At 36.5% G+C, this 13611-nt stretch overlaps 1 protein-coding gene across 1 annotated transcript in view; it reads left to right on the top strand.

Annotated features, from left to right (window-relative positions):
* The window catches only part of REL (v-rel avian reticuloendotheliosis viral oncogene homolog), a 32207-nt gene extending 23475 nt beyond the window's left edge, over positions 1 to 8732 (top strand). The window contains exons 5-10 of the mRNA XM_012731482.1: positions 4706 to 4846; positions 5742 to 5846; positions 5940 to 6152; positions 6652 to 6720; positions 6834 to 6905; positions 7942 to 8732. Coding sequence (XP_012586936.1) covers positions 4706 to 4846; positions 5742 to 5846; positions 5940 to 6152; positions 6652 to 6720; positions 6834 to 6905; positions 7942 to 8732 — 1391 coding nt within the window. The remainder of the gene's footprint in view (positions 1 to 4705; positions 4847 to 5741; positions 5847 to 5939; positions 6153 to 6651; positions 6721 to 6833; positions 6906 to 7941) is intronic.
* Positions 8733 to 13611: the final 4879 nt, after the last annotated feature.

Raw genomic sequence — 13611 nt, forward strand, 5'->3', positions numbered from 1 at the left:
AGCAGGGTACTTTGTCAATCTGCCTGTTCTGCTCCCTACTTTGTCTCTAGTGAATCCTCTCACCACCCTTACACCTTGGCCTGCACCCCAGTTCTGTATGCATAAATAAATAAATCTTAAAAAAAATCAATAATTAACAGATAATACAAAATAAGTATAATTTATTAGATAATGAAAAGTGTTAAGGTAAAAAACAGCAGGGTGGGGTGTGCCCTTCCTCCCTGGTGGCGCAGTAGGTTAAAGCACAGCACTAAGAAGCTAAAGCCACTTCAGCATGAGTTCGATTCCCACCAGCCCTGGAAGTGATCCACATGGCGCAGCAGACCTCTCCTGACCTGCCTGCTGCTCCCCTAAGCAGTGTACTTCATTGATCTGCCTGTTCTGCTCCCCACTCTGTCTCTACTGAATCCTCTCACCAACCCTGCACCTGTATCCCAGTTCTGTATGCATAAATAAATAAATCTTTCAAAAAAAAAAATAAAACCAGCAGGATAAGGGCCCAGGAACCTATAATTAGGTGAATGGTTTATAATTTTTTAAATAGGATGGTTAAAGTAGGCTTTGTTTTACACACACACACACACATATAAGATTTATTTATTTATGCATACAGAACTTGGGTACAGGCTACAGGTTCAGGGGCAGTGAGAGGATTTACTAGAGACAAGAGTAGGTAACAGAACAGGGAGATATACTGAAACACACTGCTGAGGGGAGTAGTAGAGTGGGTTAGGAGAGGTCTGCCATGTGGGTTACCTCCCTGGCTGGGATTGAACTAGTGTTGCAGTAGTTGCTGATAATTTTCAGTACTGTGCTTTAACCTGTTGCGCTCCCAGGGAGGGCCCTATTTTATATTCTGATGCAATTTTCATAATAGAAATAAACACTTTTTTTTTTAGAATTTTGAAATTATATTACTATGTATTTCTAATAAGCAAAACAAAATTTAACCTCCCTGAGAAAACTTGAAAAACTGAAAACAAAATAACTTGGACTCGACAATAGAATTATACTTTCTTTGGCTGTTTGACTGTTTGGCTGTATATTATTTTCAGAATATACTATGAGTGGTTCACATTCTACCATTACCATATGTCAGAGCTAAACAAATTCTAGGTCTATGTTTATAGATGTATCAAGTAACATAGAAATTTATGATAAAGAATTATGAGACTTAGTTGACTTTATTTTTCTTATAATTATAAACAATAGAATTGAAACTATTTAGCAGAAAAGGATTTACAAATTCTGCCTAGACTGATGCTCATTGTGACATTCTGTGAAGAACAGCTATATGTGAAAATACAAAGACTTAAAAATTATTCTTTGCATAGAATTATCTTATGTGCTACATAATCTCATGTTTTAAGGCCAGTCCTTATCTTTCTTGTCATTAGTTCTTTTTAACAGAACTGTCTCTTGCAAATAAATTATACAGGAATCAAGTGGTATTAAATGTGAGGCTTTATGTCCAGATTTTCTATTATGTTAAAGTATAAACTGGGCAAATAATTTATCTAAGGACTCCAGTATCAAATTTTAACATTGTCCATTTAGCTGGGACAAAAGAATAACTGCTGTACTTAACAAAACTCTTATTGTTAAATAAGAAAAAGTTATAAATTTCTAGTTATGTATTTTATGATGAATATTCAGTGTTTTTCACAGAATATTAGAATGACTAATATTAGAATGACTTATTAAGTCATAGAATTTTGACAATAAAGAACTTGCAGTGAGTTTTAATGCATATTTTTCTATTTGTCCATGTATAGAAGATACTGAAATGTTATAAAAGCACTGTTTTTGTACTTGAGTTTGAGGAAAATACACACTCCAGTATATAGTTTGAAAAGGAACATATTTTAATAAGCTGAGTAGTCTCTGACATAGATTCTTATTTCTAAAGTCTGGCTTAATAAAAGAAAATAAGAGCCTTTCAGCTTAACAACTAAAATTAAAAAAACAAAAGACAAATAACTTGTGCACTTTATTAGCATTTCTTTGCAGTCATTTTAGTTTTTTCTAAGCCTTCTTTGCTAACCCTAAGCAGAAATCAGGGTATTTTTTTATGCCTTCAGTACCCCTTATAACACTCCTCAGGTTTTATTAATTTCATTTACTTATCCAGTCACTTTTTTCATAACCTGTTTTTGGCATTTATTGTAATGTGTAGGACATAATAAAAGCTTGCCCTTATTTTTATTTAAAGTTTTCTTATATTTTCTTTTTTAAAATTTATTTATGCATACAGGGGTACAGGCCAGAGGTGCAGGGGCAGTGAGAGAATTCACCAGAGACAGAGTGGGGAGTAGAATATGCAGAATAACGAAATACACTACTGAGGGGAGCAGCAGGCAGATCAGGAGAGGTCTGCCGCACCATGTGGGTCACCTCTGGGGCATTGGGATCGAACACTGAAGCGGTGGCAGCTAGCTTCAGCTAGCTGCAGTGCTGTGTTTAACCAGCTACACCACCAGGGAGGGCCCTTTTAACTTTTAACTCTAAACACATCAAGTATAGTTATTTTAAACTTCATTATTTGGATCCTCTGTGGTCTATTTCTATAGTCTTTTTTTTTTTTCTTTTCTTAAAAAGTTACCTTATTTTGTCTCTTCATATAACTGACTATTTAAAATAGAATACTAGTGATTGTATGTGAAAAATTGTTAGGATTTTAGGTCCAGGATGCTCTCTTCCTTGAGAACATTTTCTTATGGCTAATCACATTAGCAATCCCAAATCTCCTAAAACTAAAATAAGTGAAAAATTTAAGTTATTTGAAGTTGGGTTTTCATCCACGTGAGAGGTGATATCCAGTTTACCCTTCCACTTAGGTATTGCTCCTTTGAGTTCCAACCAATACCTTGGGCATTTACCAGATCCTCCATTCTTGGCAGTTTTTCAGTTCCCTTTATTTTATGAAGACTTTGTTTCAACTGCACATTCTCTTCACCACTTCTTACTAAATTGGTAGGGGAAAAGTGTTACTCTGAACTTATCTCCCTGGGTTTCCGTGATTGTTGTTTTTATAAGAACTGTCTAAGTATACATTTCTGGTATAGAGCTTGGAATTAGCTAAATGGTAAGGGGGAAAAAAAAGGAAAAAAAGGGGTTTCTTTTGTTATTCATAACAAGCTACTTTCAGTCACACCTGAGTTTATTTTAATGAAGTGACTTTTGGAAAACCCCTGAGGGTGGGGGAATGGAGCACTTACTGCCAGAGCAACCAACCATATTGCTTCAAATTTGGATCTTTCAACCTCAGTTCTTTCACCTGCTGGAAGGGGAGGAAGAAAGGAGATTGAATTGGTCAGCAGAAACCAATGATTTAATTAAGTAGAAAGTCCTCCAACCTCCCCTCCCACACTCCCCTTAAAATTTATAACCCAAGGTGTTTGGAGAGCTTCTAGCGTGGTGAATATGTGGAGGTGCTGAGAGGGTAGTATATCCAGAGAAGGCTTGGAAACTCAGTGCAACTTCTACATACCTGGAATTCTGCATCTTTCCTTTTCCTGAGTTGTATCCTTTTATAATAAACCGAATACTACACAAGTGTCAGAATTGAGTTAATAGTATAGGACACGCAGAAGTGCTGGTGCCAGTTAGTAGAAATAGAAATGTATGTCATTATTCCCGCCCCCCCCCCCATATTTTAGCTGCTCTGCCTCCCTCCAATGACTCATCTTGATCTCTAAAGTCTCTGATACCTTAGGATGGATTTTTTTCATTTTTGTCCCACTTTTCTAGTTCTCATGGTAGAGTTCATCCCAATTATATACTATCTGCCCTACCTCCTTTTGTCAAATTTTCCTTTAGTTTTCTTCAGCAACTTATGAAAATGCCTAAATATTCGATCAAACATTTTCCTTTCTGTTACTTAATACTTTAAGCCTATAAAACACTGATTTTAGAGAGGATCCTTTATTTTGCAATGCCTTTCCTTTTTAAAATTTATTATTTCTTTCAAAGATTTATTTATTTATGCATATAAGAAGTAGGGTACAGGCCAGAGGTGTGTGGGGAGCAGAACAGACAGACCTAATAGGTCTGCTGAGGGGAGGGAGCAGCGGGCCTGACAGGAGAGGTCTGCTGCACCATGTGGGTTAGCTCCCTCCTGGCCTGTGATCCAACTCATCCTGTGATCCAACTCATCCTGCAGTGGCTGTATATAGCTTCATAATGCTGCACCTTGTACCATCAGGGAGGCCCAGGGGATTTTTAAAAAAGATTTATTTATTCATTCATACAAGAACTGGTGTATAGGCCAGAAGTTGAGAGGTAAGATGATTCACCAGTGACAGAGTAAGGAGCAGAACATGTAGATCTACTGAAGTACACTGCTGAGGGGAAGCAGCTGGTAAGGTAGGAGAGATCTGCTGCACCATGTGAATCACATGGCAGGGAATCAAATTCGTGCTGCAGTAGCTGCACATAGCTTCATAGTACTGCACTTTAACCTGCTGTGCCACCAAGGAGGGCCCAGGCCCAGGGGATTTCTTAACTATGTCTAAAACTTAATGAATTGTTAGCTACTGATTATATAATAATAAAAGCATCTTTTAGATTGTATACCTTTTTTTCTTTATTAGTACAGATTTGTATGCTACTCAAGGTTATTGGCTATATTGGGCAGGGAGGAAGACTTAGCAGGATTTTAGTTCTATATGACAATTCTGCATTCTTAAAAATATATACTATTTAGTCCCTGAACCACAGCTACTTGATATTGAAGATTGTGACCTCAATGTGGTGAGATTGTGTTTTCAAGTTTTCCTCCCTGATGAACATGGTAATTTGACAACTGCGCTACCTCCTGTTGTCTCTAACCCAATCTATGACAACCGTAAGTACTTTGTTTTCTTGTGTGTAGTTGGCTTTTTAAAAAAAATATTTATTTATTTATGCATACAAGAGCTGGGGTGCAGGCCAGAGGTGTGGGAGGTGAGAGGATTCACCAGAGAAGTGGTGGGGAACAGAACAAGCAGATCTACTGAAATACACTGCTGAAGGGAGCAGCAGGCAAGACAGGGTAGGTCTGCAGCATCATGTGGGTCACCTCCTTGGCCAGGAATCGAACTCGTGCTGAAATGGCCATGGATAGCTTTGTAGTGCTATGTTTTAAATCATTGCACCAACAGAGAGGGCCCTGGATGTTTAATTTTAAAAGATGATGAAACTTTCCTCAAATACTCTGTGTGTTTGTGTGCCTAAGTAATACATACATTACATATATACATACATATATATGTCTCCCATGGTGTATGACTGTACCAGCTTTACCTGTAGAAGGATAGTGGGAGATAGGGCTATAAAGGTAGATCAGAGTATCTCATCATGGAGAATTTTGAATACCAGGGGAGTGTATTTAGTGGAATAATGTAGGCCAAGTAATAGGAAGTACGGAAATTGGATTGCCAGTGTTGTGATCATTATTTAAGATTAATCTGCTGAGTGTGTATGATGGATTCAAAGAGTCCAAATTTAAAAATAGAGGGGGTTTAATTATAGGACCTGTCATTGCCTAGAAATGAAGTTACAGTGCTGTTTCCCAACCAGGTTGGGAAGTACAGTTATAAAAGTATGGGACACACAGGAGGTTAATGTATTAGTGTCCTTAATTTACTTATCACTAAAAATTTTATCCATCCTATAAATTGTTTTTCTGACATTCTTGCCTTCAAAAAGGCTAAAATATGTTACTAAGATGTCAACCATTAAAGAAAATCCTTTATATTTAGGTGCACCTAATACTGCAGAATTAAGGATTTGCCGTGTAAACAAGAATTGTGGAAGTGTCAGTGGAGGAGATGAAATATTTCTACTCTGTGACAAAGTTCAGAAAGGTATTTGTCTCATTGAATTCAGAATATATTTTAGATCAATAGATACATTATTTTGTTTTACCTTTGTTATTTCTTTGCTTTCTTATTTAATAGATGACATAGAAGTTCGGTTTGTGTTGAATGATTGGGAAGCAAAAGGTATCTTTTCACAAGCTGATGTACATCGTCAAGTGGCCATTGTTTTCAAGACTCCACCATATTGCAAAGCTATAGTGGAACCAGTAACAGTGAAAATGCAGTTGCGGAGACCTTCTGACCAGGAAGTTAGTGAATCTATGGATTTTAGATATCTGCCAGATGAAAAAGGTCTGACTTTTGGTGATAATGTTTTACATAGTCCTTAAAGTTAATTCTGCTAATAACATTTCTTAAAAGATTTGAGTATTATTAATGTTCATTCATAATTTGTTTCTTTCCTGAAAGTTTTCAATTAGTTTAGACTTACTGGTCTTTATGCCCTTTGCATCTTTTTCTAAAGAAAGGAATCTGAAAAAGAAGAAAAAAAAGAGGAAGGAATCTGAAATTATTCTAAAATTATCTGTCAAGATTTGTTTTATTTGTGAGGTTTGAGAGAAAAATATCCTATTCGGGACATACTCTGCAACAATATTAAATCCACGTTATAGTATTATCATTTATTATTAAATTGTTAGTATTAATTATATTAATTATTAATTATTATTAAATCTATATTATATTATTTAAAGCATTTCTATATAGGTGATTTTATAAAAGACTGATTTACTTATTAAAGAGGAAGGTTAATCCTATGATTTTCATGTTTTCCTGGTTCCTTTCTAACCAGATACTTATGGCAATAAAGCAAAAAAACAAAAAACAACTCTACTTTTCCAGAAATTGTGGCAGGATTGTGGTAAGAATATTTTATTTGTATTTAAATATTTCTTCTTTATCCGTTTCTTCAATTTGAGCTGTTAATGTTGTTTTTCAAATTATATTTAATAATGGCAAATTTTTTTATTATAGCAGTTAATTTTCCTGAAAGACCTAGAACTGGTCCCCCAGGATCAAGTGGAGAAGGAAGATATATCAAAAAAGGTATTTTAACATTCTAAATATGACTAATGATCAGAAAGACCAGTGGGATCCTATTTTTGAAAATAAAAATAGATTATTTGATCTTACTAATATTCTTTTATGCTTTGGATATTGAATGAATTGACCTCAGCTTTTGAAGTTCCTATTAAAAACTATGATTGTTTGGCATCTGTTGTTTAAGTGATTACGTTTCTTTCATATGGTAGTAATTAGAGCGTGTTGTGGAAAAAATGGTTCACATCTAACCAGCCAGCCACCTAACTTTATCTAGTTTTACTGGAACATACTCATTTGATTACATTTTGTCTATGTCTGTTTCCCACAACCCCAAGTTGAACAATTTTGACCCAAAGGCTAAATAATAGCCCACAAAGGCTAAAATATTTACTATTTGGCCCTTTATTGAAAAAATATTGCCAAATTCTGATTTTGCTAATTTAACCAAAAGTTGACTAGAGTGTTTTGTTCAGTTACATTCCTGAATCAGTGTCTTTTCCTGGTTCATTATGCACAGCCATCATAATATGTAAATACAGAATCCTTAATTTTTTTCTGATTCAGAATTTTATCAGAAACTATATTATTATGTCATAGTTAAATCTTAATACACTTTAGAAAGTTACATGGACATCTTCAGTCATCCCTAATGATTGTTTCATTCATCTCTTCACTTTTTTCTAAAAATGGAGACTATAAAAATCTTTTGACTATTTGGATTCCCATTAATTAAATTCTGATATTTATATTTTACTTTTCAAAAATGCTTTTAGGGACCTCAAATTCTAGATTTTATCTATTTAAATGGAGTGAAATTATTTATGCCTGAGTAACAATAAAATTAGTTTTTACATATTTGTGAAACAGGGAGGCATTACAGAATTTAGTTCTGGACTTGTAATAATTTTAGTTGTTTAACATTTTTACTTGAAATTTCTACATCAGTTTCCTTGAAAATTTTTAATTGTACTTATGTAGTTTTAATTTAGAAATAATTTTTTATAGTTTTAGTTTTATAAAAGTACATTTCCCCCCACAGAATCAAGCTTATTTACTCCTGGTCCAGTTTTGACAGAAATGGCCAGACCTTCGGGAGTTTCAAGTCAAGCAGAATCCTTCTATTCCTCATCTGCGTCCATTTCAAGTGCACTGGCACATCATACTTCAGCCATGCCCTCAATGGTGCCTCAGCCCCCTTCAAGCTGGTCATCAGTGGCCCAGTCCACCTCACACTCAGGCAGTACAAATCCAAGTAGTTTTTCAACAGGGACGCATCCCTCTAATTCACAAGGTATCTCACCATTCTTGGAAATGCCAGGTGTGAATGATTTGAATGCTTCTAATGCTTGCATTTATAATAATATTAATGATATAGGCAGAATGGCAGCATCATCCATATCACCAACGGATTTATATGGTATTTCTGATACCAGTATGCTGCCTAACTGTCATGTGAATATGATAACACCTAGTAATGACAGCATGAGAGACACTGATAATCCAAGACTCATGAGCATGAATCTTGAAAACCCCTCATGTAATTCAGTGTTAAACTCAAGAGACTTGAGACAGCTCCATCAGATGTCGTCTTCCATTATGTCAGCAGGCACCAATTCTAGTTCTGCTTTCACTTCACAGTCAGATGCATTTGAGGGATCTGACTTCAGTTGTGCGGATAACAGCATGATGAGTGAGTCAGGACCATCAAACAGTACTAATACAAACAGTCACAGTTTTGTTCAAAGTGGTCAGTATTCAGGTATTGGTACTATGCAGAATGAGCAATTGACTGACTCATTTGAGTTTGGATTTTTTCAAGACAACGTGTAAGATGTAAATGGTGATTCAAGGTTTAAATCCTTTTAAATGTTTGCAATTGTTTGATGTTTGTTACTTACACAGATGCAGTATTTTATATTTCTCTGCTAAGACAAGGGTTTTGGTTTTTGTTTTTAATGTATGACAGTCCAAAAACTTCTTCATTGAGAAGAGGTATATAAAACTGGGTGTGTAGGGGATTCCTCTAGCAAGCAGTCTTAACTCTGGAGCTCCTGATTTAGCTGTCAGAAGATTTGTCAGGGTATAATGAAAGATGAATGCTCATTGCTGAAGCTGTAGCTGAGAGGGATGAACTCATTTCTACCTTTAGGAAGAGCTAGAAAAAGTCCAGCATTTACAGAAAGCTTTTGCTTCAAGAATAGATAAATCCACCCAGACTGATGTGGATGATGTCCTATGAAATCCTACATGCACTCAGTTATTTAAATTTTAACCTAGGTTAAGTCATTATTTGACTACTTAAGTGTATAATGAATCTGTGACATGTTAAAATGAATAAAGTCAATTTTTCCATTTATGGAAGAAAAATAAAACTTTGGGTATGTAGAATACAAAGTAAAGGGAAAAATCCCAAAAGATAAAGGACTTCACTATTTCTCCTGAAACCTGATACTGTGTGCACTGGGAATTAGAGTCCCACCACATTTTCCCAAGGGCCACTTTGAATCATAGAGTTCATTTTTCCAATTGTCCTTTTATATACTGCTTCAATAATGTATCAATGTATTTTTAGTTAAATGAAAGTAACTAATATTTGCTTTTAAGCAAATTTAAGGTAAATCCTGTAATGACTATGTCATTGAAATAATTGCTTATTATTTTGGCCAAGATGACCCCTAAGGGGTTTTCTGAGGCTGGCTAGAGTATGTATATCAAATTTTCTTTAAAATGTTGAGTTGGATCACAGCACTATGAAGCAGTCTGCAGCCACTGTAACACTGTTTTATCCCTGGTCAGAGAACTGACTCACATGGCACAACAGACCTTTCCTATCTTGGCTGGTGCTCCCCTAGTAGTATATTTCAGTCAGTCTGTCCTGTTCTCCACTCTGTGTCTGGTGAATCCTCTCACCTGCCTGTACCTCAGGCTATACCCCAGATCTTGTATGCATAAATAAATCTTTTTTAAAAAAATGTTAATTTGGGCAGAAAATAGTTAAAGTGAGCTTTCAAGTTATAAGGTATTCTCTACATTTTGGACTCTTGAAGTCTATATTTTTCTTATCACTGGTCATTTTAACTTTATTACCCATGTTTTGAAGGGGGACGAGTTCTTCAGCTCTCTTTTTTATTATACGCCCTCAGTCTCTGTGATCATATACAGTTGTACACTGTTAACGCCCATTTTCATGGCTACCTTAGACTTGGCCCCAGAACACCTGATTAGGGCTATGTGTAAAACTGTTTTGATTTCTCTTACTGAAACACTTAATTAAAGCTCAAATTTAACATATCCACAATGAGTTCTTGATTGTCCTTCCATAATTTGCTTTTCCTTCAGTCTTTCCCAAATGAGTAAATGTCAATGTGGTACTTCTATTTATTGATTTATTTATTTTAAATATTTATGCATATAGAACTAGAGTACAGGCTAGAGGTGCAGGGCTGGTGAAAGGATTCACCAGAGAGTGGGGAGATTGACAAAGTACACTGCTGATGGGAGCAGGGGCGAGACAGGAGAGGTCTGCTACACCATGTGGGTCACCTCCCTGGCTGGGGATCGAACTCATGGTACTTGCAGTAAAGCAGCTGCTGCTAGCTCCACAATGCTGCCCTTCAACCCATTGTGCCACCAGGGAGGGTTCAGTGTGGTACTTCTAGTTGCTGAGGTCCCAAACCTTGGTGACAGCCTTGATCCTCTCCCCCCCCCCATTTTATCATCCCTATCCAGTAGGACAGCAACAAATACAATAAGCCCTACCTTCAAAATATATCCAAAGCTGACCACCGTGTCTTTTAACCTCTGCTGTCAACATCCTATTCCACGGCACCATCACCTCTTACTTGAATTGAAACTGTAGCCTCCAAAAACCCATCCAGGTACCCCTATAATGTATTTTCCTAAAGTAGCTGAAGTGGGGCCCTCCCTGGTGGCGCAGCAGGTTAAAGCACAGCACTGAGAAGCTAAAGCCACTTCCACATGAGTTCGATCCCCGCCTGCCCTGGAGGTGACCCACATGGTGCAGCAGACCTCTCCTGACTTACTCGCTGCTCCCCTCAGCAGTGTACTTCATGCATCTGCCTGTTCTTCTCCCCGCTCTGTCTCTGGTGAAGCCTCTCACAGCCCCTGCATCTCTGGCCTGTACCCCAGTTCTGTATGCACAAATAAATAAATCTTAAAAAAAAAAAAAAAGTAGCTGAAGTGATCATACTTTTGAAACAGAGTATCAGTGTGTATAGAGCCATCTAGTGGCTCTCCATCTCACTTACAGTAAAGACCAAAGTTCTTAAAATTAGCAGGCCTGTAGCCCTCTCCCACCTCAGCTGCCACCATTTCCCCTTCATTAAGCACTGTGCCTCAGTTCTCCTATTCAAAATCACCAACTACAGTCTTGCCTCAGAACCTTTGTACTTGATGTCTCTGCCTTGAATGTTTTTTTTCTGGGGTACTTGTCGAGTTTACACATTCACACCCTTCAGTCTCACTCAGCTGTTTCCTGGCTTCAGCCTTCCTCAGCTATCGCTCAGCATCTCATGTTTTCCCTGCCCTATTGTCCACAGCACTTACTGAAATCTGACTCTATGAAGCATTTGTTTACTATGTTCCCTATACTAAAATGTAAGCTCCATGAGGACAGAATTGAACCCCATTTGTGGAACAGTTTTTGCCTCCTATTAAGCAATATGATGATGAAAATAATTGTACATATTTATTGATTGTTCAAAGTACTACTAAATAGAGCTTTGTTTTTTTGAAGGGAGTAAATAGCTTTAATTATTAAATGTTTATGATTTTTAAGGTTCTGTTTAATGTGACATTGGATTTATATCAGTCATGCACATTAAAGTTCAGGATTAATAATGTTAACCCAAATTGAGAGCAAAGTAATACCAGTGGCAAAATTATGGTAGGAGGATCTTGTGATGAAACTATCATGATGTTAAGTAAGTATAATTAACTTTAAGACCTGGTTTGCTTTAGACCTAGAAATAAAAGGTCAACATGAAACATTCCTGTTACATAATTTTAAAAATCATAAGCATATAATATACTTTAGTAGAACTTAATAGGGCAAAGAAAAACCTAGACATAATTTCTTTTCTGTTTAAAATATTAACTCAGGGTATCTCCAGGTAGTAATTGATAGGTGGTAAGCTTTTCTTTATAAAATATAGAACCCAATAGTTGATGTATTAATTACCACTGAATCAGCTAAACACTGTTTGAATATCTAAATGGAATCTTTAAAAATAGGCGCTTGATTTGTTTCAGGTTTTTTTTGGTTTTGACTTTAATGTAAGATGAGTTAAGTTATCGCTACATTTGTGTTGAAAGTATTGCCAGTAGATTTTTCATTTTCAGGTGCTATATACTCATAAAGTTTATTTTATACTTTAAGAATTTGGTAATTGCTTCTCTAACATATTTATACTCTCACCTGTTCTCCTAATACTCTATTCTTGGTTTCTGAGGTGGTCTTCTTTTTAAATTCCACTTGATTCTCCCTGTTCTCTCCCATCCTCTTTCTGTATCCTCACATCACCACTTAGTGCTTCTTTTTGCATAAACTTAACAAAGTCTTCTCTGACTAAAAAGTAAGAAAGTAAGTGAAAAATGTAAGTAGGAACCTTTCCTACCACCCTCAAACTCACATCCAGACTTACAAAGTGCTATCAGCCTGCATGTCCTCACTTCCCAGGTGTTCTTAGTATCTTTATTTCCTGCTGTCTCTTTAGAGGTATTCTGAGAAAAGTGACCAATGACACCTTCCCTTGTCAAATTGAGTGTTTTTATATGAGCCTTCTTGATTGATGGTACCCATAACCTTCCATCCTAGCTACTACTTCCTCACTGCATATACCTTTAGGTTGCTGTGAAGAGTCATCTCTCAGGCTGATTTTTACCCCTAGTCTCAACCCCAGCCTTTGGTTGGTGCTATTTCCCCCTACCTCCTCCCCTCCCTTGGTGACCAGTCAGTGCTCACAGCTGTGCTACTCGAATGCCTTTATCAGCTCCTCCTTGCATGCTCTTCTTTTTTTTTTTTTAATTTAACACCACTTTACTTTTACAGTTTATTTCTTTAATAATTTTAGCCTTAGGTTGTTTAACTAAAAATAGATAATGACTGATAATCTGTAATGGTTTTTAAGGTTTATGTAAGTTAATGGCTATGAAAAGTTCATTGTAGAGTTGGCACATAACAGGCTCTATTATTTCATTATTCTTTAGTTTCAGAAATTTGATTTTAAAATGCTACTAAGTTACATACTGTATACCTCAGAGAGCTGAGAAGGTACAAGCTGATTTTTTTTTTAAAATAATATAACAGTTTATTTTTACATCATTTTGTGCATTTTTTTTTTTTCATCTCAATTGTAATCCCCGTGGGTGCTCTTCTTTCTTTAACAGTTATTACTGATTTACGCTGCCACCCAGGGTTTTTAATAGGAATCTCTTTTCACACTCATAGACATTAAGTCCTTTTGAGTGTACCTCCAGAAAATCTCTTGCAGTTGTCCCTCTTTCATTTCTGTTTTCTTCACTCTCTTTTCCCAACAAGAATGTTTTTCATACGCTCCAGTTAAAAACATCTTATTCTGGCCCTCCCTGATGGCGCAGCGGGTTAAAGCACAGCACTGAGAAGCTAAAGCCTCTTCCGCATGAGTTCGATTCCCGCCTGCCCCGGAGGTGACCACATGGCGTGGCAGAC

Source organism: Condylura cristata, unplaced genomic scaffold (genome assembly GCF_000260355.1).
Source record: "Condylura cristata isolate star-nosed mole 26May11 unplaced genomic scaffold, ConCri1.0 scaffold00031, whole genome shotgun sequence".
Taxonomy (NCBI): Eukaryota; Metazoa; Chordata; class Mammalia; order Eulipotyphla; family Talpidae; genus Condylura; species Condylura cristata.